Source organism: Magallana gigas, chromosome 8 (genome assembly GCF_963853765.1).
Source record: "Magallana gigas chromosome 8, xbMagGiga1.1, whole genome shotgun sequence".
Lineage (NCBI taxonomy): Eukaryota > Metazoa > Mollusca > Bivalvia > Ostreida > Ostreidae > Magallana > Magallana gigas.
This window is the reverse complement of record NC_088860.1, coordinates 21,262,884-21,290,501: the sequence shown is the minus strand read 5'-3', so window position 1 is coordinate 21,290,501 and position 27,618 is coordinate 21,262,884. Positions and strand designations below refer to the sequence as shown.

Below are 27,618 nucleotides of genomic sequence, written 5' to 3'. Positions count from 1 at the left end.
TAAGGGAGCCTCGTGAACCCATAAAAAAATACATATTTGTTTTACGATAAAAAATCTGTGTGTATAAAAAGTTCTGGTGTTTTAACAGTTAACACAATAATAACCTTATACTGTATTTTTTATTATACATAAAACAACTGTTAATAGAACTTACCTTGAATGCTAAGATACGGAGAAGAGATGAAGTCAGCACGTGAGATGCATAGTTGTGCAACTACTTCCCCGTACCCAGATGAAGGGGGTATTTAATCTGTGGTCACGTACCAGGGGTCAGCGATTGGAGTAGAGGTCAGTTATCCCGTTATCACAAGAATGCAGTGGTCTCGGGCCTGTTTATTGGTCCTGATCAAACAATTGGACGGCTGCTGGCAGACGTGGTGATTTATAGTAAAGAAAACGGCCAGTTTATGGGGCGGCGCGGGATCGGTAATTATTTCCCATCTGCAGATTTATAGGGATCGGTAATTATTTAAGTTTTTCGACTTTTCACAATTATCTTCCCAAAATGTAGAACATGCACGTTCTAGTTTGTTTACAAAATGATGGGTAATTAAAACATAAAAAAATGAATTCATAAATAGAAGGAACTGATTACCTGACAGCGATTGTTTATGTGAAGGTTATATAATCTGCAGCAATTTAAAGTCCATTACTCATTTAAATTATTCGTAAAGTAAACGATTATATATGTGGCAAAGATGCAAATCGTATGCCCCAAAACACAGTTCATCACATTAGCTTCCATTGAGAACTCGCGTATAATATACTCCCACTGAGAAACGAATTGTGCAAGCCAAAACCATCAGAAAAACATTGTCATATACTTCTGATTATGTTCTGTAATTAAAAAAAACACCACAAAAAAATCTCTGCTCAATTGAAGGTAAAGCAACCCTTATAATAGAGTTAATTTTCCACCAAAACGCGGCACTGTATGAAAAACGATAAAACGATAACAATCAAATTTTGAAAGAAAAAAAATATGTATATAAAAAACAAAAGAAATGAGATTGCACCAGTTAAATTGGCAACGTTTTGTGCACAAACTCAATTCCAATTAAAGTCGCTTTAAAATAGATAAAAGTACGTGTTCCATTTCCTTCACCTATTTTCCTCCTCTACGTCCGTATTTTACAGAACCTGTCTGCTTAAAATGTTAAATATATCGGATGATGAATAATTAATTGGATGATAGACTGTTTGATTGCATGAACATGCCATGCAGTTTTTACAATTAACCATTATAAAATTTAAACGAAATGCCCGAAAAGGATTCCCACAAAGTTGTAATGGATTCCAAATACGTGCAATTTTTGTAGCTACTTTATTATCAAACATGTTATTAAAGGTATGCTTGTATCGAATTATCATACATGTTGATAGAGTTTTTGCTGAGGACACCTGTCTCTTTGTCAGGCATCTTTGGAACTCGTGACTCTTGCTCAAAATACCTTGTGCATGATGGTGCCTTAACAAACAAACGTGTATAGTAGCTTTGTCAGTTGAAGAAATAACAAAACAATAAATTATAATTAATTACAGTACCAAAACAGTATTCATTTGAACATTAATGTCGTAATCCCCAGTGAATGATAAGGGATACCGAGTGCATTGTACAGAACAAGGAAGTTATGGTTTCACAAGGTGAAAACCTACTTCCCGAGGCGGCAAAATTTAAACTGTGTTAAAGGGAAATTCTTTTATTTCATTTAGAGCAAAAACCATGATAATTGGAGTAGAAATGCACTCCACGGCGCAATGTTGGATGCCCCTTCGCACTTTTTCCTCCCATTTGGATGATTAATGTTTCAGACGACAGACAATGGCCGTCTTTAATTCAAGCCATAATAAGAGAGAAAAAAATCAATCTGAAAATCTAATTTTTTCCAATGAAAGTTAAATTACATACTTAAAAATCACTGCCTCATCGGGGGTAATAAGAATGGCAAACATTAAAACACAATCCGGTGAAGCCTCTAGCTTGGTCGGCATGTTAAATAATGACTTTCGTTTTGATTTTTTCTAGATTCAAGCGTTTGGTGATAGAGATTAAAGAACGTGCTGCAATTTCCCAACTTCTTTACATAAATATTACACAAAGAATCGATTCAGTGATTCGTGCTTATACAATATAGAATGAATTGATGAAATCCACCACAAAAAATATTAAAGTGAATTTGACGATCGAAATACCGGTATTTATTTCGCATGATATTCACCTGCTTGTAATCATCTGCATTATTTTTTAAATAATTCTATTCTCTTTCATAGAGGATATTATCCTTCATTTCAATGAATCCTTCAAGATATAATTAATCTTATGCCCGGTATATAGCCTCATCTGTGGCCCTTATAAAGTTAATAAGTTTACGATGTAAACACAATTAATTATGATAATCCTCTGTATTTTTGTCAGACTTAGTATATTATTTACCGAACATCATCAACTACATATGTAAGTTGCTTCCAATTTTCCTAAATTTTACCATCCAAATTTTCTTCAAAACTAAATTTTCCTCAATTACATCCATGTATATATACATATAATTTGACCTCATCTTCCCCAAAGTAACTTTTATTTGTATCAGAAAGTTTTTCTACATGTATAAATATGCTTTAGGGAATTTTGGCTCAGGTGAGCTAAAAAAAAGAAACGACAAAACAATATTTATCATTTATACATATATTGCACAAGTTTCATTCATCACATCATTTTCATCAGTAAATATCACCTTAATCATTAAATTCCATGAAGTTATCAAAATCAAAATGTACAAATAATTATAAAATCTGATTTATATTGTTTCCGCATTAAATAAATGAAAATTGACGAATATGAGTATTAAACAGGAAATTAACATACCAAAAAATAAAATAAAATGTGTATTGATACCTATGTAATTTAACCAAATTTTGTTTTACAACTCTTTCTGTTAATACTGCAAACTGAATTCATTTCTTCGGTGATGAAAATATTTAGTTGAACTCTGGATAGTTATAAGTAGCCATATTAAATCTTTGCCAAAACAAGTTTAAGTGATAAGGAGAGAGACTTATCTCAAAAAGGGTCAGAAATCTCACTAACATTAAATATTAGTTCCACCAACCCCCCCCCCCCCCCCCTTCAAAAAAATGATAAATAAAAAAAAAAGGGAACCATTTCTGTTATATCAGAGGAACATAATAATGACTGATAATATTTATTAACATATATTTGTAATTCCGCAAAATTGACATGGTGATAATTAGCCTATTCATTTGTTAAGCAGTTGGTTAAAATCGGGAATGGGTCGAGTTCTCAATCAAGCTGCATAATAAAATAGAAACGTATTATGGAGAAATCTTTCATTTCTTGTGTATAATTGAGGTTTAAGATGAAACAGTTGGTTCAAAAAATTTTCATTTTTTAGCAACAATCCACCTTAAAAACAATTTTAAAAAAGGGGAAAAAAAATAAAAAAAAAAAATCATGATTTGGAAGGTTATAAAGTTGAAGACTATGCTGATCTTGAAATCTAAGGGAAATAACTCCAGTAATAGTCGGTCGATGATTACGAAATTCTATTCAATTATAGTTTTTTGTAGCTGTTTTTAGCCATAATTGTGTCAACATGGAATTAGTACCCCTTCCTCAAGAGTTTACATCCTAACAAATAATGAATTTAAGCTTAATAATTAGATTACATGTATTACTAACAATTCAATTAATCTATTATCCAGATAAATTTAAAATTTTTTTTTTTTTTTTTTTTTTACATTGCCCCCTAGGAAGTTACGTGATTTTCAATTGGTTATGCAGAAATCAGAGCTTTGTGTGGGTGACAAATATTTCACATACATTTAAAAGGGTTATACTATAGCCGTTCACACTTTGGGAATCATAAACATGAATACTATACATATATACTAGACTAACTGGCCTTTGCTGAGTGATAAAGAGCTACACCCACCTGACAAAAGACATGATGCAACTGTTAAAACGATGAATTTCATATCTAATTCCTTGAGTATACCTTTGTTAGTGGCTGTCTCACAGGCAGCTGTTTCTGCAATAAGATTTAATTAACCCCAATATATAATACATGTAATATTAATACATTTAATTTAATAAATTAAGTGTATTATTATCAAACTATAGGGTGAACTTATATTTACAGAAACAAGTGCCTGTCAGTTGCCTCCAACATCGGTACATCGTTAGAAGTTTGGTCACAAAATATAATGATTATAAAATGCATTTTTCACCTTGTACATGAACTATACTGAGTACAAGAAAATGATTATTAACTCTAATATACACAGTACCCAGTGTAGATTCAATATCATATTGCACAATCATAATCATTAATGCTCGCTTCACACAGAATTACATATACATAGCTTCATACACAACTACAATAACCTAAAGTCAATAAATTTAAATATATTCAGCGAACCAATACACATCAACCTGTATGTAACTATATAACTTTTGAGTAAAAAATAAATTCAAACATGTCATTAGATATCATCTTCACTATTGCCAAGGGTTTTGGGTCCACTCTATTCAAAATTGTGAGCAAGGATGGAAGAAAACCCTTGGCTATAATTGTTAGGTCCAAGCAGGGAGTCAAAAGAAATGATTCTCATACAAGCTATAGTTGAGAATCTGCATGTACCTGTAGTCAATTTTGAGTTTGGAATGCATAAAGCTGAGGTATAAACAATATTTTGAGCATGGAATGAATTTAAAAGGAATCAAAAAAATCAAAAAAACCCTATAAAATGATTCTGAAACAAATCTTGTCTAACAATACAATTACAAATATACAAACTGAAACACATAGATATATATGCACATATGCCTTCCAGATCTGATTTAACAAACACAACAATTTTTTTTTTTTTTTGACCTCAAAGGTTTACCAAAGTGGATCACATGTAAATGAATAGTTATCTGTAGTTGCTTTCACACAAAATAACAGTATATTCCTACAGTAAGGCACACAATTAAGTCATCAAATATCACACGATGAAATAAATGTACTCTAACACATACCAGCACAATGTAGTTTTCTACTATAAATTCTAATTTATGAGCTTATAAATACAACGTTGAGTTGTATTGCAAACCTGGTAATTAATACCCTTATTTACCTGTTCATAGACCCCCCCCCCCCCCCCAACACACACAACCATTAATCCGTCCACACAATTTTAAGAAATACTTTTTGATATACAAGAACAAATTGGAATATTTTTCCATCATAAAAAATAGTTTAACTTCACATCCAAATACATACTTTTTTTAGTGTTGTCATCACCTTATTTCTACAAGGAAAATGGTTGTTGCACAGTTTAGAATATAATCCGCTATAAGCCTTGGTATATTTGGGTTTTTGGTGTCGTTGTTAGGGGTTGTGTTTCTTCTTGAAACTGGCGAGATCTCCTATACTTGTACACTTTGTATGTAATTGCAAAAACTATAATGAGAGTGACTGAAAAAGAAAGGAATAAGAACATTAATAAAATGTAAAGATATTTTGAGCAAAGAGCAATTCCAGTATTTTAAGATTTGAAAGATGGAAAAATAATGAAATAAATTAACTTCATTATGAAATATTTCCCAACTACACTTCAGATAATTTGAATCACTGTAATTCCTAATAACCTTACCCAAAGACACTCTAGAAAACCTTCAAAGAGACACTTGAGAAAATGTTACAAACAGAAACTCTAGAATAATCTTATCCATAGAAACTCTAAATAATCTTATTCAGCCATATTCCAGAGCACTTTATCAAAAAACACTCCAGATAATCTTACCCAAAGACACGACTACTTTACTGACAGACACTTCCGATAATTCCAACAGACACTCTAAATGATATGACCAACAGAAACTCTTGGGAATCTTTCCAACAGTAGTTCCAATTACATGTAATCTTACAATGAGAAGCTCTAGATAATCTTACCCACAGAAACTCCAGCAATGAGAGCAATAAGTTCTTCAGTAGGTCGACACTCATACGTTGTTTTGTCTGGAGAAAAAAATGGAACATTGCATGGAATGGGGGAAGATTGTCCTGCAGGACATGTAGATGAATCAGGGCAAGGAATTGGGTTGTTCCAAGGGTTCTGTCAAATATATAAATGTGAAGATGGATATAATTTTTTTCATACATGCAAATTCGATATTCTCTCGGAAGACATGAATCCAGTTAAAAACCATCAACTAACAGATGCATGGTATTCTAATTCAGCATTAAAGACGAACTTTAAAAAAAAGAAAATTTACATGTGATTTATATACATGTATAGTAGAAATAAAAATCTTTAAAATTCTGAATCAGTCTAAAAATTGACTATAAAAATGCCACATGTAAGGCAATGCATAGATTAACATTTTTGGGGCAGATCACTTCTTCCCATAGTATATGTATGCCACCTGTCCCCATTGAATAACTTACCGGACAGTAGAACCCCCGGGGACATTCGAGACAGGAGGTTGATCCCTCACCGGTCGTGTAGAAGCCATCTTTACACTGCCTACAACGTTCCGTTGAAGGTTCGTCTTTGTAATACCCTTAATTTGAAAAAAAAAATACCAACTAAGAGGTTTCAATAACATATAAATCGATCATTTACTTTCATTTCAATGCTTTGAAATGTAATACATGTATTAGAGATTAATGATCATATTAGCATAAAATTAATTCTGGATTCATAATTTGTGTTGTTTAAATCAGTCCAATTACTAAACACCTTTTAGATGTACTTCACAAACTGTACTCTGTTAAAATTAATGAATCAGCCTTGGAGTAACTTTAGGTCTTCTTTAGTTATCAATGAATTACCTCTGAGGCACAGTTCACATTTTGTACTGTTTAATTCCCGAGTTTCATGGCCTTCTGCACATGCTCCGCACGTTTCACAACCATCATCACTGGAAGAAATACATAAAGTTATTATTCCTTCACACTGCAAAAATGCCTTGAAAGGGCTGCCTCCTCCCTTTCCCTTTACAATTCTTAATCTAAATGTAATATAAATACTGGACAGATGACAACATACATGTAGGTTGATATAAATGATATTAAAGGTAATTAGAAAAAAAAAACCCAGAAATATTCTAGCTAGTAAATATCTCATGATTGAAGACATCTTCCCAAGTCGAGGGTTTTGGATCCGCTCCGCTGCTTCTTTGTGAGAAGCAAAGCAGATCAGGAACCCTTGACATGTGAAGATGGACTGAAAAATAAAATTAAAACAAAGATTCATTCCTGATAAGGCAGATAACTTCTGCAGGATTAGTTACATGCTAGCTGTGTTATTCCTTCAAAAATGTCAAAGGCAAATAAGCTGAATTTGTACAAATTTCAATTTCAAAACATTTTTCTTTTGGAAAATCATTTTCTAAAGGCAATATATGGACCATAAACAGTAAACAGAAAACAGTAAAATGATGAGCCTTACCATGACAACCACATTGGTATTGCTTTATGGTTCAAACACTTACCTACAGTAGGATCCGATTGCACATGGTTCACACTTAGTTTTGTTGATTTTATTCTGGTAAAACCCTTTCGAACATAGAGTACATTGACTAGACCCATTTGCTGCTGAGAAACTTCCTACAATAAGAAAAGAAACTCCATCAAAATGCTTTATAAGGTTAAAGTTTCAATAAATGTCAGATCACAGGTTTCCAACCATAGTAGATTTTGTGATCATTTCTTTGACAATTCCACTATCTCAACACTCTATTCAAGTCCAGTGGAAAACCTACACTTGCATACATTGTACCATTTGCACTAATTGCGTGTAACCATACACGAAAGATCTATTCTGACTTAGGCCAACAAAAGAAGAACACACCTGGGCGACAGGCTGGGCACTCCGTTAAGCCCGTGGAGTCATTCCCATACGTTCCTGCAGGACACAGTGAACACTGGACACATCCGGGCTCTCTGTTCAGCGTGGAGAAAAGAAAACTTGTCACAGTAATAAAAAAAATCCACAAAAACACACAAAAAATTGGAAAAATTTTCAGACTGGGAGCTACAGACCTGCAGCTACAACATGCAGGTCACATGCTGCCACTTGATTTATTTCATTGCAATATTGAAAAGGGGAATAAATCAATTATTAAACTCTAGTTTAAATATAAAATTAAGTTATTCCCCTTTTCAAACATGATTGAATATGACACATTATGTTTTGAATTGTTAAAATACAGTTGATTTATCAGTCTCTTGGTACTGTGGGATTAATAGAATCATTCATTATTACGAGTGTGGGATAGTGAAATTCCACCGAGGGGACAAGATTCACTGTCTAGGACGAGGCTTTGCCGAGTCCTAGACCGTGAATCTTGGCCCCGAGGTGGAATTTCACTATCCCACACGAGTATATAATGAATGATTATTTTTCTCGCATTATATTAGCTTAAAAAAATGATGTTTGACAACTTTCTGTTATGACGTTCAAAAGATTACTTTCGGTTTATCCCTCCGCGTGCTTCAAATAGTGCAAGTTAAATGAAAGCATACGACAGTTTTTTCAATTAAAATATGAAAAATTGTAATTAATTATGCAACACAATTACTTAATGGATAATCTCAGTGCACTATTTTGCATTTCCCTACAGCAGACAACGTTTGTTTATGTTTTAAAACAGCGTAGTTATACACAGTGTAAGACAGAAAAATCTCACACTGCTGTCTCACACCGGACAAACCGATCTCACACCGGTGATAATGCGAGAAAATATATTCTTTACCCTATCCTATAACTCTGTGTTTCGATTATAGGACAGATAGGACCCAAGAACTTCATTACCAAAGACCATATAGACTGTCAGAACGCAAGGGTTTTCTATCTGTTACACTGCTTTCAAGGGACTTTAATTGACTGAAACCTGTGGGTTCTGATGATGGACAAATCAAATTGGGGCGTATCTCAACAATTTGAAGCACAGTCTGCAGCTTTCCCCCCATCAGTAAGGATTAAATTTCTATATGGTATTAACCTGCAGTAAGAGTTTTGAGGACACAGGTCACAGGTGGTGCTGCCATTGCCACTCTGGCTGTGCCCGGGCGGACACTTCAGACAGGTGGACTGACCGGTCAGGTTCTGGAATGACCCCGGGTGACAATCCTCACAGCTGGGCTGCCCTTGTTGGTCCTGGGACGTCCCTTTTGGGCAGTCCTTACAGCTGGTCTGTCCATCAGTATCCTGGTACTGCCCCTGGGGACACTGAACACAGTCTGATTGTCCTGTCTCATTCTGGAATGTTCCCGGTGAACATTCATAGCATCCAGATGAGCCGGTCTCATTGGCAAAATGCCCAATGTCACATGTTGTGCAGTTAGTTGATCCTGTCTTACTGAAATTCAAACAAAAAGTTTTTTAAAGTGATACATGTGCCTTTGTTTCACAACAATCAGAAAACTGAGTTGCAGAGAAATTCCAAATAAAGATGCTTTCTTAGGTGGTGCTTTCAAATAAGCTATGAAGGTAACTGTCATTGCAGATTTTTTTTCTTTTACAAGTTGATTTGGTTGGTTACCTGGTATGTAATTTATCTGCAGTGCCGACTTCCTTCACATCTTCCTCTTTTAACCACCATAGGAAGCATTTTACTTACCAGTATTTAAATTAATGCACAACTAAATTTGGAAGAGCATATTTTTGATTTGTGTTATGGATGAAGATGTTACAATCTCATTCAGCTCCAAATATAGGCTACGTGTATAATGTGGATTCATTTTTATTCATGGGGGTCATTGTTTGTGGGTAGCAAAAATGTTCCTGGTTTTTGGAGGCCTTATTTCTTTGATAGTGTAATTGGGATTATTAAAATAAATATTAAACAAATGGTTGTATATACATTCATGGGACAAGGATTCCCCACGAAAGCCACAAACATTGGTCCCCCACAAAAAATGTTGAATCCACAGTTAATGTCCGGGAACTCTGAAGATCAAATATGACTATTTCTAAAGTCTTTCACACATTTACCCTGCATAGGATCCTTTTTGACATGGGAGACAGGAGATCTGAGCAGGCTGGGACTGGAAATACCCCACTCCACATTCCTGACAGCTGGTACTATTGTAACACTGACCTTTAACTGACGTAGGACAGCAATAACATTCCTCAACAGCTGAAATTCATTGTGACATTTGAGAAAGTAAAAGACACTATCAAAATTTGAATACACAGAAACACAAAATTCTGTAACTTTTATAGGTATCAAGAGAATAACAATATATAAGTATAACAATTTTCAGTTTGAATTGGGGAGGGTACGTGTTAAGAAAAACAGTGTATGATCTGAATCAATATATTCAATGACTTCTGTAAACAAAAATTAAAACTTCAACTTGGTTTCATGACTAATTACCGTACTTGTGTACTCATGGTCATGAGGTATATATCTAGCAATAAACTAACTGGTAATAGGAGTAGTAATGCATATTGTATGGTCCTAAACAACTTGAGCTATTGCTTGATGCAAAGTGTCCATCTTGAGGGATCATAAACTTAATCTATTGCCTTGATAACCAGTTAGAATATATATTGTACATGTACTACACATCACATCATTTTGTTCTATAAGCATTTCAAATGTAAACAATGGAATGAATGGACATTTATATATTTTTTTTTTATCTTTTTGTGCCTTTATGTAAACAAATTGTGGAAAGAGAAATAATTCTTATATTTTTGGTGCAATCTTTAAGGGTACTGTTTGAATTTCAAGTATTTTCAATATCATTGCATGATCAAAATTTTCACATGAAAGAGTGTCTTTATTATAAATCGGTTTAGAACTTTAAATTCATACATACAGCTGTTGGCGAAGGAGCCTGGACTGCATTGCACACAATTCACATAATGCACCGTACAATTGAAGGTGTTCAGCTCAAAGACTATACCACTGGCCTCGGAGATTATAAATAACAGTAGGATACAGCATACAATGTTATCTGAAAGAGAGTCATAAAAATGGAATCACTATTCATGTATGTACCTATAACTACTGGGTATACAATAAAAGAAATAATACAGACCATACACAAGTTTTTACCATTTTTTATTGGGTTGTTTGACATATATATATTGTGTAACTCTTGAAATTAAGACTGAGGTTGAGCGCAACACTGATTATGTGAGCCAGAGAGGGACAAAATATTATCTGACGCAAAACCTCAAGAAAAGTATTCAGCTTGGTGACCCCCACCACATAGTTCAAGTCCATTTTGTGTTAAATCTTGGGAGGGCAAAGTTTCAATTATTTTACAAGATTTCCAAAATACAAATACTAGTATATTATATTATTCCCTTCATGTAGAAGTACATGCAAGAAAATGTTAACTCCACATATATAATTGAAAGGATAATATTCTCTAAGCCTGATTACATATAGAGCCACCACACAAGAGAGATAATAATGCTTGCATGATGGTTGTTCTTTGTGAACATAGGATAAGGAAAAATTAAATTTTATCTATGTATACTATCTATTATTCTGCATAGAACTTTTCTTTTGTTGATCTTTAAAGCCCGGCGAAGGTCATTTAAGGGGGATCAAAGATTGTGATGGTCAGACTGGTATGATTGCCATTAATTCGGGTCATTTGGTAGAGCATCTGGCTAAGGAATTAGGGGTCCTAGTTTTAATCCTGGTTTGTCATTTTTTCTCACACCCAAAACAAATGTCATATAATTATATCAAATGAAAGAAAATTACTAATGAAGTGTTTTGCATTCGTTTTATCATTCTCTTTTCAGAAGTCTGAACAGGCATAATATAATAGCATATATACATCCATGCACATCTAACTGGATGTAGGCTATGACTGTCCACTTCTTAAAAGAGAATTGTGATTGTTTCATATTCCAAATTTATATGGCATTGGGTTTAATTTACTTAATATTCTCTAACATGCAGCAGGTGCAATACAATTTAATCACTGTTTAGGCCTATCACACTCATGCATTCATTATATTTCATAATCAGTCTGATCATTCTATTTGTAATTTTTCAAATTTAATGACAAATTTTGAATCGTATAATCTTAATAGCAACATATGAATACATTAAGTTTGTGAAATACTTACAAAACTTGGGAAGAAACATCACCTCCATTTCAACCCATGACAATGTTTATGTCATGTGATGTTGATCTATAAATAGTTTTCCGTCGTCGCAAGGTTGAAAATGTTTTATGACATGTAACACTTCCACATTGTCTTTTGTATCATAGATTTAAACAATATAACATAATTGATCGGAATATCATATTAATACGTTTAAAGTTTGGTTGTTAACATTGGTTATTAGGTGAATCTTGCATTTTTTGAAATCGTGCAAATCGAAAGTTCAAAGGCATTTCGGATATCCTCTGTATTCTGTCGTAACTTCTCGATTGTTTCCATCTGCGAGAGTAAAAATCCCCGAGGTGCTGCGGTGAGTTTAAAGGTGTTCCGATGACATCAGTGCCATGTGCGACTTGTGAAAAAATCTTATGAAATCAACATGTCTCATATACGAACGTTTTTACGGGCAAATTACACATTTTGTGCATACAAGAGATTTTTGATCGACAAGAATTTACGTCTCACCTGTTTTATTTCAAAATTACAAGGACAGTCTCAATGCAAACGAAATTTCAACACAAGCTCGCTCTGGAGAAATAAAGAATCGAGGAAATCCGGGAATATAGCAGATATTCTCGTCAAAGAGTCGTCTCTTGAAACATTAGTCGATCCCACGGGAGCAGGGATAGATATGACGGGAAAACTAGACAGAAGTTAGTATTACCGAAAAGTGACCTGGACATTTTATCATGTCTTGATCACTCTTCAATTTAGTTTTAAAACTGCCAGTTACTCCTTCGTACAGTTACATCACAGGAGTCTGAAGCATTTCCAATATTAAAGGCAAAAATTAATGAACAATATACCTTTAATATAAACAATGTGGTGTTTTAATTATTAAAGGGTGTTTGGCTCTGATATAAATAAAACTATAAATTCAGACTCCTATGGTTATATAATTTATGATTTGACTGACATTTTTAGGTCACTCTAAGCAGGAATTTTTCCACAGAACTACCTTGCAAGACTTGCATGTATTATGCTATAGTTACATTTCTTATATATCGGATTTGATAGCAAACTCAATGATGCATACAGTTCTTCATAGTAAATTATTATTGATGAAGCTTAAACTCTTGCAGAAGTACTAAGTACACAAGTTCATACTATTTGTCAGAGTCTGGATTCTGATGGTATCTAAGATCGCACTGCTCTATTTGATATTTGAATTCATGATTTTACTATGCAAGCAGCAATTAAGGAATCAAAAGTAAATATCAAGCCAAGCAGTATTTTGCCTGACACTAAGTTTAAAATGACTTTGAAAGTTTTTGGGAGATGGAACTGTTATGTATGTTTTGACTTTACAAGGAAATTGTGCAAACATTATCAAATGACTGTAATGATTATAAAATTCTACCTGTCTGTACACAGACATACTCAACACTTGTAAATGCTTGTCTGTGTTTTGTATGAAATGCAAATATCAAATTTACATGCAATGAGTTATGAAATACCGGTAGTTCAAATACCAGTACATTTCATTTTATATATAAATATATTGTCATAATGATGAATATTCACCAAGATATTCAAACTGACACTGTAGAAGATGTGAAGTTTAAGGAAAATCAATTGAATTGAAATTAAACTTCTTGACAATACATCAGTTAAATCTTTAATTAAGTTGTAATGAAATTAACTTTTGTAGTCTTGGTGGCAAATATTATGAGGCAGTTTCAACAAAGAGAAGAAGTTCGTAAAGCAGCAACATCAGAAGGTTTATTAGGTGAGTACCTTAGACATACATTTAAATTCTTTGTATGAAACATCATGCAACCTTATAAAACATTTGACCAATTCATATGGTCTTTCTCCAGTTATTACAATGCAATGAATGATTATGACTCTATTTTCTCCATGTTTTGCTTGCAGAGCCCTTCTATTCTAAGGCAATGGACCGCTTTGTTGAGTTTGTGATGGATAATATAGACAGACTTCCTGCCCAGCTCCATGTGATTATCTATGATATAACGAAAGCAGGTCAGAACCAACTAGGTCTTACAATATTACACCCTCTTCCCACCTTCCAATTCCTCCAAAAAATTGAAGGAAGAGGAAACTAACTGCCCTCTCCCCTTGCGATTCTGTAAATTTTGTGAATTTTAGAATTACTGTTCTTGCCAGTGTAATTTTTTACCATAGAGAGTGCATGCATGTATACATATCTCATGAATAATTAATATACATTTGCAAGCATAATTATATAAACATGGAAATTTCAGGAGAGGTTTCATTGTATATTTGATATATTGAGGCACTATATGTTATATAGAATGTGAATAATTTTGTTACTTTTCCTTTTACATTTAATCATTTTATTTTGATTATTTGCACTTCTATCTGTTTTATTTTTCAGAGGGTAAAGGAAAGAGTATAGATGATTTATACCCATATTTTATTGACTTTGCCAAAAAAATATATCCACAGTTTGAATTTCAAAAGGACTTACAACTCATCTGTGATTTGACCCAACCTGCAAATTGGTAAGATCCAAAGCCAAGGTTTTCCATTCCATTCAGTCTTGTCTACATATCCTTAATTAAGATGAATATATTTTTTCTGCTTGCCTCCTTATCTACAACCACAATATTTGGTAAAAATTATATTTTAAAAGTCAAGGTCAGTGTCAAGGTTTATGTTTAATTCAAGGTCAGCCATCCAGTTTAGGGTTTAAAACCCATCATTTATGGAAGTTCTTTGCTATGTGTGATGGCCACACATTTTGTGTACATTTAATTTTGATTTGTATTTTGTAATAGCTTGATCGAGCCATAGTCTATTACATGTATCTACAATTACTTGTTTATCATAATAAAAAACAGTTGCCAAAGAAAAGTCTAACATTCTACCAAATACATTAATATTCATTTATAACATAAATACCCATCAGATGTTTAAAAATCCTCCGAATTAACTAAACTATTCAATCAGCTTACAAAAGTATGTGACTTTATATTCGGTATTAAACATGGCAGATATACCATAATCATTATCTTTTGTTTAATTTTTAAGATTTAAACACATTATTTTAATGTATCTTGTTCTCCAGGTATGCTGAAGCCAGAAGAATGAAGAGGAAAATGATCTTCCACTGCGGACCAACCAACAGTGGCAAAACTTACCACGCCTTGAAGGCATTCATGGCGGCTAAATCTGGTGTCTACTGCGGTCCACTGAGGCTGTTAGCTGTGGAAGTCTTCAATAAATGTCTGGAAAATGTAAGTATGATTTAGTCATTTATAAGTGTTTATACATGTAGCAAATTGTGAAGTTTAACCAGGGAAATGCTATTTTGAACCTAGTACCTCTGATAGTTGCTTGTTAATTATTTTTAATTTAAAAAGAGTTGTAATAAATAAAGGTCACATTTCCTTTTCAATGCATTTTTGTCCCCCGCCGCAATGCGGAGCGGGGACATAGAAATGCCGGGCGTTCGTCCGTCCGTGGGTCCATGTGTCTGTGTGTCTGTGCGTCCGTGTTTCCGTCCGTCACACTTTTTTGTAAGCGCTCTCATGCCTACAAATTTTGATGGATTTTCATTAAATTTATACCAAATGTTTATACCACTATTACCTTGGTCAAGTTCGAAAATCAGCTTTGGTCAATACTTTTTGTTGGAGTTATGGGACTTTGACCACAATAATGACTCCGTTTTATCCAAAAATTGACCTTGTAAGCGCTCTCATGCCTACAAAATTTGACGGATTTTCATTATATTTATACCAAATGTTTATACCACTAATACTTTGGTCAAGTTCGAAAATCAGCATTGGTCGATACTTTTTGTTGGAGTTATGGGACTTTGACCACACTAATGACTCCGTTTTATCCAAAAATTGACCTTGTAAGCGCTCTCATGCCTACAAAATTTGACGGATTTTCATTAAATTTATACCAAATGTTTATACCACTAATACCTTGGTCAAGTTCCTAAATCAGTCTTGGTCGATAGACTCGATACTAGTATACTGCTTGACCGGCGGGGGACCCAGGAATTCTATTCTTGTTCAGTACATGTATGAATCAAGAAAATTTGATGTAAAAAAAAATAATTTGCTTCTTACCCATCTATCCATTGTTAGCAATTGCATTCAGTATGTTATTTTTGGAGTTTATCATTTTTCAACAAAATCAAAATCATGAATACATGTATTTGCTATAATTGTTTACCATGTCATTTTCAGAATGTGCCATGTGATCTGATCACTGGAGAGGAGAGACGCCACCATTTTGGCCCCGACAGGCCGGCAGCTCACGTATCCTGTACTGTAGAGATGACCAGCACCACCACAGAATGTAAGTAAAGGAACAAATGAACAAACACCAAAAGATCTCCTTTGCCTTCCCATAAAAGAATTTTATTATGGTAAGTTTAAATTTGACTTTACCATGAGTTTGTCTGTCTAAATAGATGATGTGGCAGTCATTGACGAGATTCAGATGTTGAGGGATATGGAGCGGGGTGGGGCATGGACGCGAGTCCTCCTGGGGCTGTGTGCCAGGGAGATACACTTATGTGGGGAGGAGGCGGCGGTCAATCTAGTCAAGAGGATCGTTAATACCACAGGGGATACCTTGGAGGTATATTTGATCAATCTTCTAGTCGTTCGAAATTTGGTTTTTGTGTCAGAGCATGTTTTGTAAAAGAAATGGGCCTTCTACTGTATATTTTAAATTATCCAAGGATGCATATACCTAGCTGTATATTCATACCCAGGCATATTGTTGAAAACTGCTTAGATCATGATTTGTTTTTGTCAGTAGCTGTGTAAACACAAATGTCCACTACTATATCCAGGTTCATTCATGATGTTTTTTTTTATATTTTAGGTGCGAAAATATGAACGTTTAAACAGGTTGAGGTTCGACAATAATCCATTAAGTAAGCATCCTTTCTAATAATCTATAAATTTCTCTCCAACATTCATGCTAATTCTGTGGTATCTTTCTCTCATTAGAATGATCAGAGACAAGCTTAAAATTATTTTGGTGTTCCTTCCCATCATAGCAGGTTTTTAATAAAACAGTTAATTGTCAAATTTATGATTTTTTTTACAGTGTCCCTGAAGGAAGTTACAGCAGGAGACTGTATAGTGTGTTTCAGTAAACGTACGATTTACAAGGTGTGCATCGAGTTGGAGAAGCTAGGACACAATGTGGCCGTTATCTACGGCAGTCTACCTCCAGGTACGTTGATACATGTATTAAGAAAACCATTTTACCTCAGTATTTAATTCACCCCTTCCTAAGAATCTGAGAGACATCTCATACTTGTAATTTGAAGTAACCCTTGGTATAATCTCAGAACTAATGGTGGGCCAGATAGCATTTTCTGTGACACAGGGTCAGATTCGATAGACTAATAACTTTCACTTTGATGCTTAAATATAGCCTTTTTACTGCTAAATATTAAAAAAAGCCATTTACTAGTACTTTCAAGGAAATAGATAAAAATACACAAATATAATACTTTTACTGGTTGTTATGTGATATAAAATATATTACCTTATGTGTTATTTGAATTTGTTGGTTTATTACTGCATTTACAGGATTTGAGATGTTGACGAGTTGAATTTTTAAGTGATAATGACAATGAACTACCAAGTTCATACAAGTATGTATAATCATTGAAATTGCATTTTTTTTTGTTACACAGCAACAAAACTAGCCCAGGCTCAGAAGTTTAATGACCCTAAGGACCCATGTAAAGTGTTAGTGGCCACTGACGCCATTGGAATGGGCATTAACCTGTAAGTACAATGGGATTTGATCAAATTAAGGTTCGAATCCTCTTTACGTTCTTCTCATATCTACCTGGTACATTTGCTCACAAGCTCTCTATATTTTCCCCACAGAAAAGGCATAGATGGTTCTGTATAAATATACTTTTTAAGGAAACTAAACCTGACATTTTTTACCATAATCATTCACTTGCAATTTTTTCTGTGTATCTTTCAGGAAAATCAAACGGATCATTTTCCTGGAGATTCAGAAGTTGACTCGGGATGAGAATGGTGATCTGAATTATTCCTTGATTCCCACGCACCAGGCCAAGCAGATAGCTGGACGGGCGGGGAGGTTTGGGAGTGGGGAGAATGTGGGACTGGTGACCGCCCACACCGAGAAAAAGATGATCGAACTGAAAGAAATCATCCAACAGGACCTGGAGGACATTCAGGTAAAAACACACAGGGAGATAACTCTGCAGAGATCATTAATGATTTGTTCCTCACCAGACGGCAAGTTAGTTGAAGTCTCAGGGAGAGTGATGGTCATCAATTATGGCCTTTATGCTGCCTTTTATTATTTTCAAAATGAAACTCCTTGACTTCATCAAACATATATCAATTTAACTATTAAACAAACATAATTTCTTTAAATAGGAAGTGAAGAGGTGGAAATAAATAATGTAATCTTTTAGATAAAGATTAATTCCCAATGCGTGGCTTGCAGATGTTTATCTGGTACATAGATATAATACATGTTAACATGTTCATTTTGTAGGCTGCTGGATTGTTACCTACTGTTGAACAATTGGAGCAGTTTTATTTCTATCTTCCCAACTTTAGCATGCGTGATATTCTGGTAAGCACTAAATACATGGGTATAATTATTACAGCTTTTATTTAAGAATTTACTTGTTTTCTTCAAATGTATGTAGTAAACTGTACTTCTTGTAATTGATTTCTGTTGTGTTCAAGGATGCATCTATAGTTTATGAGAAATGAAGGTGCTATAATGGTTAAATCAACTTCAGACAATTAACTTTACATGTGATAGCCTAAGGGAATTGTCATTTCATTGATTTGAATCAAACAGGAATCATCTTTTTGCAGGGTATTTTTCAATACATGTCAACTGTGAACAGTGATATGTATTTCCTGTGTGGGTTGGAGAATTTTAAAGAGCTAGCAACATTAATCGACCATATTGACCTCCCTCTTCGAGTCCGGTACCAATTCTGCCTGGCTCCAGTTTCAGTCAAATCACCATTCCTAAGCACGCTGTTTACAAAGGTCAATACTAAATAAGATTCAATTGATGCAACTGATAATTTTCAGTTATATGTTAACAACACATTATTTTAGACTAAAGAGAAATTTATACAAGAAGGTGGCAGGTCACGTGAACTACTGCTAAAAATGTGTTAAAAACAGTTAAAAGATGTTCTTCAATCAAAATGAGAAGAAGGAAAATTACCATGTTACCAGTTTTGTTACTGTATATTCCTTATGTTATGCAAGTACTTAATTAAATGATTCAAGGGATTTGCATCAAATGAATGATGATGAGAATTTAATTTTTATTTATATAGTTTCATTTATAGTTAACATCTGTCCGAAAAATAAGAGCGAGAGTAACATTCGTGAGATGTGTTTCTCGCAATTTTACGCGGATATAAATTCTTCAGTACAGTATTTTATCTGTAGATTTGCAATTTGAAAGGCATATTAGATACTTATTGTGTGAAACAAGGAAATTATATCATTAACAAGTTGCACAAAGTGTTTTGTCAAATTTCAAAACACAGATTTTTTCTGTGTTGCAGTTTGCCAGGAGTTACAGTAATGGGACTCCCATTGACTGTAAGTGGCTGCTCCTTCAGACAGACTACCCCTGGATCCTCCCCAAGACAATCAAGAGCCTGGCCAAGCTGGAGGAGGTGCACGAGATCATGGACATGTACCTCTGGCTCAGGTAAACTCCTACTGCATGCGCTCATCACAGACATTGTACAATGTGTACACACTTATATAGTTAGTTTGGGTAAAGGAACGATCGTGCACTGTTATACAAATTTCAACAATGCTGAATTAAAACGCAGAAAACGCTAGATGCTTCAATAAGTTTGGCTAGGCCTAACTGGATATTAGATATCATAATGCAAGCTAAGGGCAGGATAATATAAATGGATTGTTTATATTTAATATTTTTTAAGAAGCATATCATATATTATTAGGATTGTAAGGGTTTTTTCTTATACACAGTAACCTCAATCTCAATCAAACCATGATTTTTATCTTCCTCTACATTTAGTCTATTTATGAAAATTAACCACTTCTTCAATTTCTCCTTAGTTTTCGATTTGAGGAAATCTTCTGTGATAGAGAATCAGTCCGTGGAGTTCAGAAACAATTGGAGGAGGTGATAGAGGAAGGCGTAGAAAAGCTGGGAGTTCTCCTAGCCCAGGGAACCAATAACCCACCAGCTAAAGGGAAGGGGAAGATCATAGCAGCAAAGAAAAGCATCCGCAGGGCCAAAGGAAAGTGATGGATAAAGTTGCAAAGCATGCGTGGTTCCAGAACTTCCAGTATTATTGACTGTGACAGTGTGTTTGAACATTGAAAACATGGGTACATGTACTTTCCCAGTGAAACAAGAGAAGGTTGTCTGTAAATGACTTATCAAGAAATGTCAGACAGTGGTGTTTTTAACATTCATGAAGAGAATATAGAGGGGCATTAATAAACTCTGTTGATCCATAATGAAGACTGAAGCATCAATCACTTTGAATTTAAGTTGGAGATTTTGTACACTTGACTAGTCATGTCTTCAAGTTATGTCTGTGAGAATTGTAACTGCTAACTTCATAGGTCAGGCACTGGTACATTTTCAGTTGCGTACTATATCAGCATAAATAGAACCAAATATTGATAGTGATGAATAGTTTTTCATGAAAAGTGAAAACATTATTTACAATATACTTCAATGCAAATTAAAATTGTTTTTCATGGGAAGTAAAATCATTAAATGATTTACAATGTACTTGAATGCTAATTAAAAATGTTATTATATTTTGTTTGTTTATCTTGAAAATGCTTATACAGCATATAATGTATGCGTTTGCTATTTCATAGAGGGGCATTATTGTGAAAGTTAATGAACTGAATCAGTGACAGATTTCATTGTTCCAAGGAAGTGGCCCTGTCAGTGTTTATCCATGTTAATAGTATGACATGATTGAAAATATACAGAAGAGAATTAGTTTGATGGGTTAAAAAAATTCAATATTTATTTAAAGATTTAATGAATAAATAATCATGTGCTGATTGATATATTTGGGTTATGTTGTTTGATTCATGTAGTAATGATGTCAGATGACCATTAACAAATATTGATAATCATCCTATTTGGAATACATACTTCAGGCATTATTGGATTTGACCATGTCCCAACCGAAATTATCACCTCATAATACTCAAATAATGATTCCTAATTCCTTAATTATTTAAACAATAAAATGCTTTCTTTGGTTATTCATGTGGGTCATTAACCCAATTTTACTTTACTCGTGCAAAGTGTGGGGTTACGAAAACTTAGATATTATTGAAAAGGTACATTTAAAATTTTTGAAATTTATTCTTAATCTTAAATCTAGTACTCCAAATTGTATGGTGTATGGAGAAACTGGAAGGTATCTATTGTCACTCTTTATTAAAATTAAAATGATAATGTACTGGGCAAAAGTTTTGACAGCCCACGATTGTAAACTCACTAATGTAATCTACTAGTATTGTTATTTTTATAGATGTTACAAAAATGGATCTTTTGTACATCCATGGACAAAATGTGTACATGCTATACTCAACTCGTGCGGGTTGTCTTATATATGGGAAAATCAAACAATATGTAGTTATAACTGACTTAAGTCAATAGTTAAAGAAATATTACAAAATCAATTTATACAAGATTGGAGAAGTATACTAGACAACTCACCACGTTTACAAAATTACGAACATGTAATCATCGATTCCCCATAGAAACAGGTACCCGGTAGATGGCATAATATTGAAAAAAATTTAAGAAAATGAACAATGTGTGACTCTAATAGTATTGGGGATGAATTCCATTATATTTTAGAATGTACACATTTTGTAGACGATAGAAAAATGTTTTTGTTCAAGAGATATTATGAAAACCCAAATATTATCATAACCCGCATGAATCATCAAAGAAAGCATTTTATTGTTTATATTTGAATCTTTCTTTTAAATATGAATAACTTGATTGTAAGAAGTCAGTAATAATAAGATAATTACTGTTAATGTACACCAGTACGTTAGCTAAAAGAAACAGCCAAATCGTCTCCCATAGGAATTTGAGTGTGACATCATGATTATTTAGTGCAGTCCGTGATTTTTCTTAGGTCGCTGTAGGTTTCGATCAATCGATGGAGGGGCGTGTAGATTTCAGTCCTGTCAGTTTCTACGGAGCAATGAATTACAATAAGTTTCCGTAAGAAATAGAGGGAATCATACTCGGTAGACGTAAATATTTAAACAATAAAATGATTTCTTTGGTGATTCATGCGGGATATGAAGATGGCGACATTGCAGAAAAAAACATAACCCGCGTTAGCGGGCTATGTAAATTTTTTTCTGCAATGATCGCCACCTTCATAACCCGCATGAACCATCCAAGAAAGCATTTTATTGTTTATATTTACATCTTCAGATTTTTTTTATATTTACATCTTTTTTAAACAAATTTATAAATATATTTTATAAAGTAAGTAAAATTAACTGAATTAATGTTAATGTTCATCAGTACGTTACCTAAAAGAAACAGCCAAATCGTCTCTTATGGGAATTGGAGTCTGACACTATCATGATTATTTCGTGCAGTCCGTGATTTTTCTTAAACAGGGCGTGTTTTATAGAGCTATGTATTAATTATAAGTTTCTGTTAGGAATAGAGGGAATCATACTCGGTGTATGTAAATATTGTATTTTGACAATGGATGTATAACGTTACGTGTAGTGCATGCGAAGTAATCGATATCATTGACCTTGTTTGCAGAAGACAACATAAAAACCATTTTATGTAACATCAACAATTTATTTCAACAAACAGTTTCGCAAATAAATAGATGCATTTTCTCTTCAGAGAGAATATAACAGTAGCTAATGGATTGTCTCAGTGAACATGATTCAGATAAGGTTAAAACAACGACTTTAGCTGACATTACTTGTTTATTCAAGAGAACAGGGCTTTTGAATACTGCATATATTATTAATTTTTTTTGAAGAAAAGTAAAAGGGTCATTTCAGCAATTGCACTCTTTTTTGTATTTTTATATTTTTTTACTCATACAATTCCTGTAATTTAGCACTATATTTTTTAATGGTAAAACTCTGTGATTTCAGTTACAAAGATGACCGCGTTGTATTTGATACGGAATCTTCTTGATGAATCATCTTCCTTGAAGTCAAGATCCCCTAACCAAAAACTGCAACAGAAAAAAATAATAATAAAGAAACGAACACAATTACATGTATGTCGGAAGAAATAAAGATATTTGCAGTAAAATGATGCCTTTGACGGTCCATTTGGGGTGTGAAATAGCTGCGATTACTGCAGATTTTATTTTACGTTGCCCACTGATGAAGGCCATATGATTTTACTGTTTACACGTTTACATGTAATACGTCACAGAGGAGGAAGCAACAGTTCTTCTAAATATGGAAATAACTATTAATATTCGAAGATCGGGCGTCCGTCAGGGAATTCCGTGCTTTCAATGTTCATGGAGCTAAATGTTTTGATCGATGATTTTTATGACAAACAGTAATAATCAGAACTTACTTCTGCTTAAAAATCCCCCAATACCACCTCGGCTTTGTTGCTGGATTGGTGTCAGTACGGGAGGCTGGAAGCCTGTGAAGCCCGCCAGTCCGGGCAGACCGCCGGGAGCGGGCCCCATGAATCCCCCGACAGGTCTTCCGTTCATGTTCATCGCCATTCGAACACTTGGTGGGAGGTCGCTGGGGTCAATAAAGCTGACCTGTGGTTGTTGTCTGCCAAAAGGGTTCATGGGATTTCTCATGTTTGGGTTACCGAATTGGTTTTGGTCAACGTTAATCCCTTCTCCAAAGGGGGTACCGGCGAAAGGATTGTTGTTGAAGGCGCTGAAGTCGCTTGGGCCTGTACCCATTGCGTTCACGTTGAAGGTGAACATGTCGTTACCTGGGGTTCCGAACTGTTCAAATGCTCCCCCTGGGCCCTGGTTGGGAGGGAATCTACCTCCTTGGTTGTTGAAGCCAGTTTGAGGGTTGTTGGGAAATCCCCCTTGGGGTCCGTTCTGGGGGAATCCGTTTTGCATGGGGAATCCTGGCTGTCCATTGGGATTCATTGCCATCCCGTTACCTACGGATCCGCTCAGTGCGGGGTTCCTATTTTGCATCTGAGAACCTCCCACTGTTAACCAACTTTCTTCGGGGGTTAAACTCCCGGTGTTGACGCGAGAAGATTGAATTGGTTGCTGGAATTGGTTGCGGGCAGCCATGTTCTGGTTTTGTTGCGGGAACGCCATCTGGTTTGCTTGTTGCTGTGGGTTGTTGAGCATCGGCTGTTGGTTGTTCTGCATCGTCATGGGGTTGCCTTGGTTAGAACCCATTGGCGGTGGTTGTACATTGTTTCCAGAAGCTTGGTTTGAGAAGGCTAGTCCCGCTGGGGGTTGTGTGGGACCATTGTTGGCGGGCTGGTTTCCGCCAAAGTTCATTCCGCTAAAATCGAACTGAGATAGGTCAAAATCTTGGTTCTGGCCGCAGACGATCCCCGCTAGAGCAGCGAGAACAGAGATCCATAGTGTTGTCATTTCGTTTTTTCTACAATCAGAATTAATCAAATGTGAATCACGTGCCGAATTTTTTTCTGCAGAAAGATAATTACATGTATTTCTATTTCAAGTATAATGCCTCGAAATCAATATATTTCATGCAGCCAAAATTGAAAAAAAAATGTATTTATAGAATTTTAAAATTCTGCAAATATAAAGTTAAAGGAGAATTGACGGTCAAAACACTGAAAACTTGAAGACTAAACTTTCGTTTACTCCAAGAACAAAGGGCGGTATATGACAAATAAATGCCGTTTTCCAAGACCTATTGATTCGTGCCATTTTTAATAGCTTCGAATTTGTAAGACTAAAGGATATATAATTTATCTATATAAACGCAATGTGAATACAAATATAAATTGCATCAGTAAGTAGAATTAATATTTTATTTCACGTGAAACTAGAAGAAAATTCTTTGGGTTTTTTTTCAGCGAGAACTTTTAAGTTCATTGCTTGTTCTTTATTGGGGAATTACAAGAAAAAATATATTTGGATAATTCTTTGATCAGCTGTAGTAATTAAATCTAACGGGTTTTTTGTTCTATAAAACTAAGCTGTAGCAAATAATAAAAAAGTTATTTGCTATTTATGTGCATATTCAAAACATATAGATAATTGTATAGATAAAAAGTACGATAAATATCAATATTTAGCATGTTATGTTTTTGTTAAATACTTCAAAACATATAGATAATTGTATAGATAAAAAGTACGATAAATATCAATATTTAGCATGTTATGTTTTTGTTAAATACTAAGTTAGATGGATATTTGTTTATTTTTGTGATGTTTAGGTTGTTATGATGAAGTTCTTTTTTAAGTAATCATTTTATATACATGTACCGGGTATGTTGATAGCCTACAATTTTAGATTAAAAAAACTATCATATTATTGAAATGATACTCTAGAACAAAATCTCATAATTTCGGCTTGCCTTTATACTTGCTGATTTTTCTTGGTTTAGTATAACTAGAAATGTTTCTTGCTTTTCCTTTTTTGGATAGGGGTTTTCCCCAAAAAATACCAGCTAGTGAATTATTTTATGTACATTGTGTACTAAGTAACGGTAGAACGTTACATGTATATACATATTATACTATAGGGTAAATTTTTTTTCTCAGAAACAAGTGCCTGTGGTTAAAATACACATTTTTTTCTTTCTTTTATCAAAACAAAATTTGTCATTCAATAAACTGAGAAACGTTGATTTTTTTTTTAAATAACTAAATATACTACATCATTTTTTTACTAATACATGCTATATTTGGACATTTGTTTTGTAATTTCTACAAATTTTGCTAATTTATTACTATATTCGCCCCCATCCCCCCCCCCCCAAAAAAAAAAAAAATCCACAGAAAACGTGTATCGAAGATGGAGCAAGTATTGAAAACTCTTGTTATATCTTATTACAAAATGTGACCCAAACTCACACAGGTGGGAAGGTTGAGGGCGGTTAATGAGTACGTAATACCCTTAGTGTGTGGCGTGGGTCAACTGGTGTAAACGTATAAAGAAGCTTGAAAATGTCATAAATATCTAGCGGCCATTTGTATTCTCTGATATTAATGGTCATCGGTATATATGATTGATTTGTTGATTTTACCATTATGTAAAGTTGTAAACATTCAGTCACTTCAATTCTGTCATTCTATTTCCTGTTTACTCATTTATAAATTATTTTTTTTTGTATGTATATATATCGTCCCACTTGAATATGCGTGTAATAACTTTTTTTATATAAAAAAATTAATTATTGAAATATCTAAAATTGTAAAATACGATAAAATAATCTAATATATTAATTTAACTATAATTACGACCATGTTATGTAAATGCATTTTTAAAAATACAATGAAACAGCCAAACTCTTCATTTTAATTTTACTATGATACTTAAATGATCATATACATGTATTCAATATTTTTCTCCACAAATATTACGAAAAATAATAATTTGGTATGCTGGAACACAGTGGAGTGGTAATATATCACTTAAAGTGACTGGGTAATCAACAAGTACCCCATCACGTCTACCTTAAAATTTTAGAGATAATTCCTTAAGCCATAAACTTTTATTCAGTAAAGAAAATACCAAGTATACTTTAGTTTTAACATTTTAATATTTCGTATATCTCTATACACCTCTGACGAAAAAGTTTTTCTTTTACATGAAATTAATATATATAAAGCTTGGATTTGGAATTCCAGAAGACCACGTGTACCTCCCCATTCATCTTTTTTTATCCGTACATGTATATCAAATATAATATATACTTAGTTCATGTATATTCAAAAGAAGAGGATTCGTTCAAGTGGCAATATTCCATAATTGATTTCTTATGGAGAAAAATACGTGAATAAATTTTTGACCTCGAAAGTCATTTAATAGCTTTATATTAATAATTTCATATTTAAATCAAAACCCTTAATATTCAACGTGAATTTCTTAACATTAATATTCTCAAAACTTGATGTTCTTACCTTACACAAATAGAATTGTTTCCGTGATATTAAAGCTTTTCCTAGGCGAATGTCTGTCTTAGATGTGATCAAGTAATTTTTTTTAAAGATGTGCTTAATGAGTGAATGCGGTACGTCTTTTAGTAGTACTTCTCATTCGTGTTTAGTGATCGCCGTTGGCTATTCCGGAAGTACAAGGGCGACGTAACACTGGATGTATCAGCAGGCAGCGGGACCAATAAGAATAGCGGCGCTGGGGTATGACAGACCCGTAAGAACATCACTTCCCGCGGCGTCTAAACACACACTTTCGCTCTCTTCTTACACATCAGCTGATTCACCAATAAGCTATATGCACCCCGCACCCCAACCCTGTTTTTTGGTGT

The 27,618-nt window shown here is 34.0% G+C and overlaps 3 protein-coding genes across 3 annotated transcripts; 1 reads left to right on the top strand and 2 right to left on the bottom strand.

Moving 5' to 3' along the window:
• Nucleotides 1-2,662: 2,662 nt before the first annotated feature.
• Nucleotides 2,663-12,337, bottom strand: LOC105343311 (proprotein convertase subtilisin/kexin type 5). The gene is made up of 10 exons (XM_011450631.4): nt 12,109-12,337; nt 10,836-10,973; nt 10,003-10,147; nt 9,011-9,367; nt 7,858-7,949; nt 7,499-7,613; nt 6,837-6,925; nt 6,450-6,565; nt 5,955-6,117; nt 2,663-5,477 (listed from the first exon to the last, which is right to left on the bottom strand). Exons 1-10 carry the CDS (start codon nt 12,134-12,136, stop codon nt 5,353-5,355), a joined length of 1,368 nt encoding a protein of 455 aa, XP_011448933.3. The 5' UTR covers nt 12,137-12,337; the 3' UTR covers nt 2,663-5,352.
• A 38-nt stretch (nt 12,338-12,375) lies between these two features.
• LOC105343312 (ATP-dependent RNA helicase SUV3 homolog, mitochondrial) lies at nt 12,376-21,215 on the top strand. The gene is made up of 15 exons (XM_034472397.2): nt 12,376-12,800; nt 13,799-13,876; nt 14,023-14,130; nt 14,507-14,633; nt 15,200-15,368; nt 16,335-16,446; nt 16,562-16,731; nt 16,981-17,032; nt 17,209-17,337; nt 17,807-17,900; nt 18,109-18,328; nt 18,655-18,735; nt 18,987-19,166; nt 19,700-19,848; nt 20,229-21,215. Exons 1-15 carry the CDS (start codon nt 12,527-12,529, stop codon nt 20,419-20,421), a joined length of 2,136 nt encoding a protein of 711 aa, XP_034328288.2. The 5' UTR covers nt 12,376-12,526; the 3' UTR covers nt 20,422-21,215.
• A 1,753-nt stretch (nt 21,216-22,968) lies between these two features.
• On the bottom strand, nt 22,969-27,412 carry LOC105343313 (uncharacterized). Its single transcript, XM_011450635.4, has 3 exons — nt 27,254-27,412; nt 23,737-24,758; nt 22,969-23,380 (listed from the first exon to the last, which is right to left on the bottom strand). Exons 2-3 carry the CDS (start codon nt 24,746-24,748, stop codon nt 23,370-23,372), a joined length of 1,023 nt encoding a protein of 340 aa, XP_011448937.3. The 5' UTR covers nt 24,749-24,758; nt 27,254-27,412; the 3' UTR covers nt 22,969-23,369.
• Nucleotides 27,413-27,618: the final 206 nt, after the last annotated feature.

Excerpts from the sequence above, each read along its gene's own strand:
- LOC105343311 (XM_011450631.4), bottom strand. The coding sequence starts at position 12,136 with ATGGAGGTGATGTTTCTTCCCAAGTTTT. Across the intron at positions 6,926-7,498 it reads GCAATCGGATCCTACTGTAG|TGATGATGGTTGTGAAACGT; the intron begins GTAAGTGTTTGA and ends TATTTCTTCCAG. Across the intron at positions 6,118-6,449 it reads CCCGGGGGTTCTACTGTCCG|AACCCTTGGAACAACCCAAT; the intron begins GTAAGTTATTCA and ends TATATTTGACAG.
- LOC105343312 (XM_034472397.2), top strand. The coding sequence starts at position 12,527 with ATGTCTCATATACGAACGTTTTTACGGGCAAATTACACATTTTGTGCA. Across the intron at positions 17,033-17,208 it reads GTTCGACAATAATCCATTAA|TGTCCCTGAAGGAAGTTACA; the intron begins GTAAGCATCCTT and ends TTTTTTTTACAG. Across the intron at positions 18,736-18,986 it reads TTAGCATGCGTGATATTCTG|GGTATTTTTCAATACATGTC; the intron begins GTAAGCACTAAA and ends ATCTTTTTGCAG.
- LOC105343313 (XM_011450635.4), bottom strand. The coding sequence starts at position 24,748 with ATGACAACACTATGGATCTCTGTTCTCGCTGCTCTAGCGGGGATCGTC.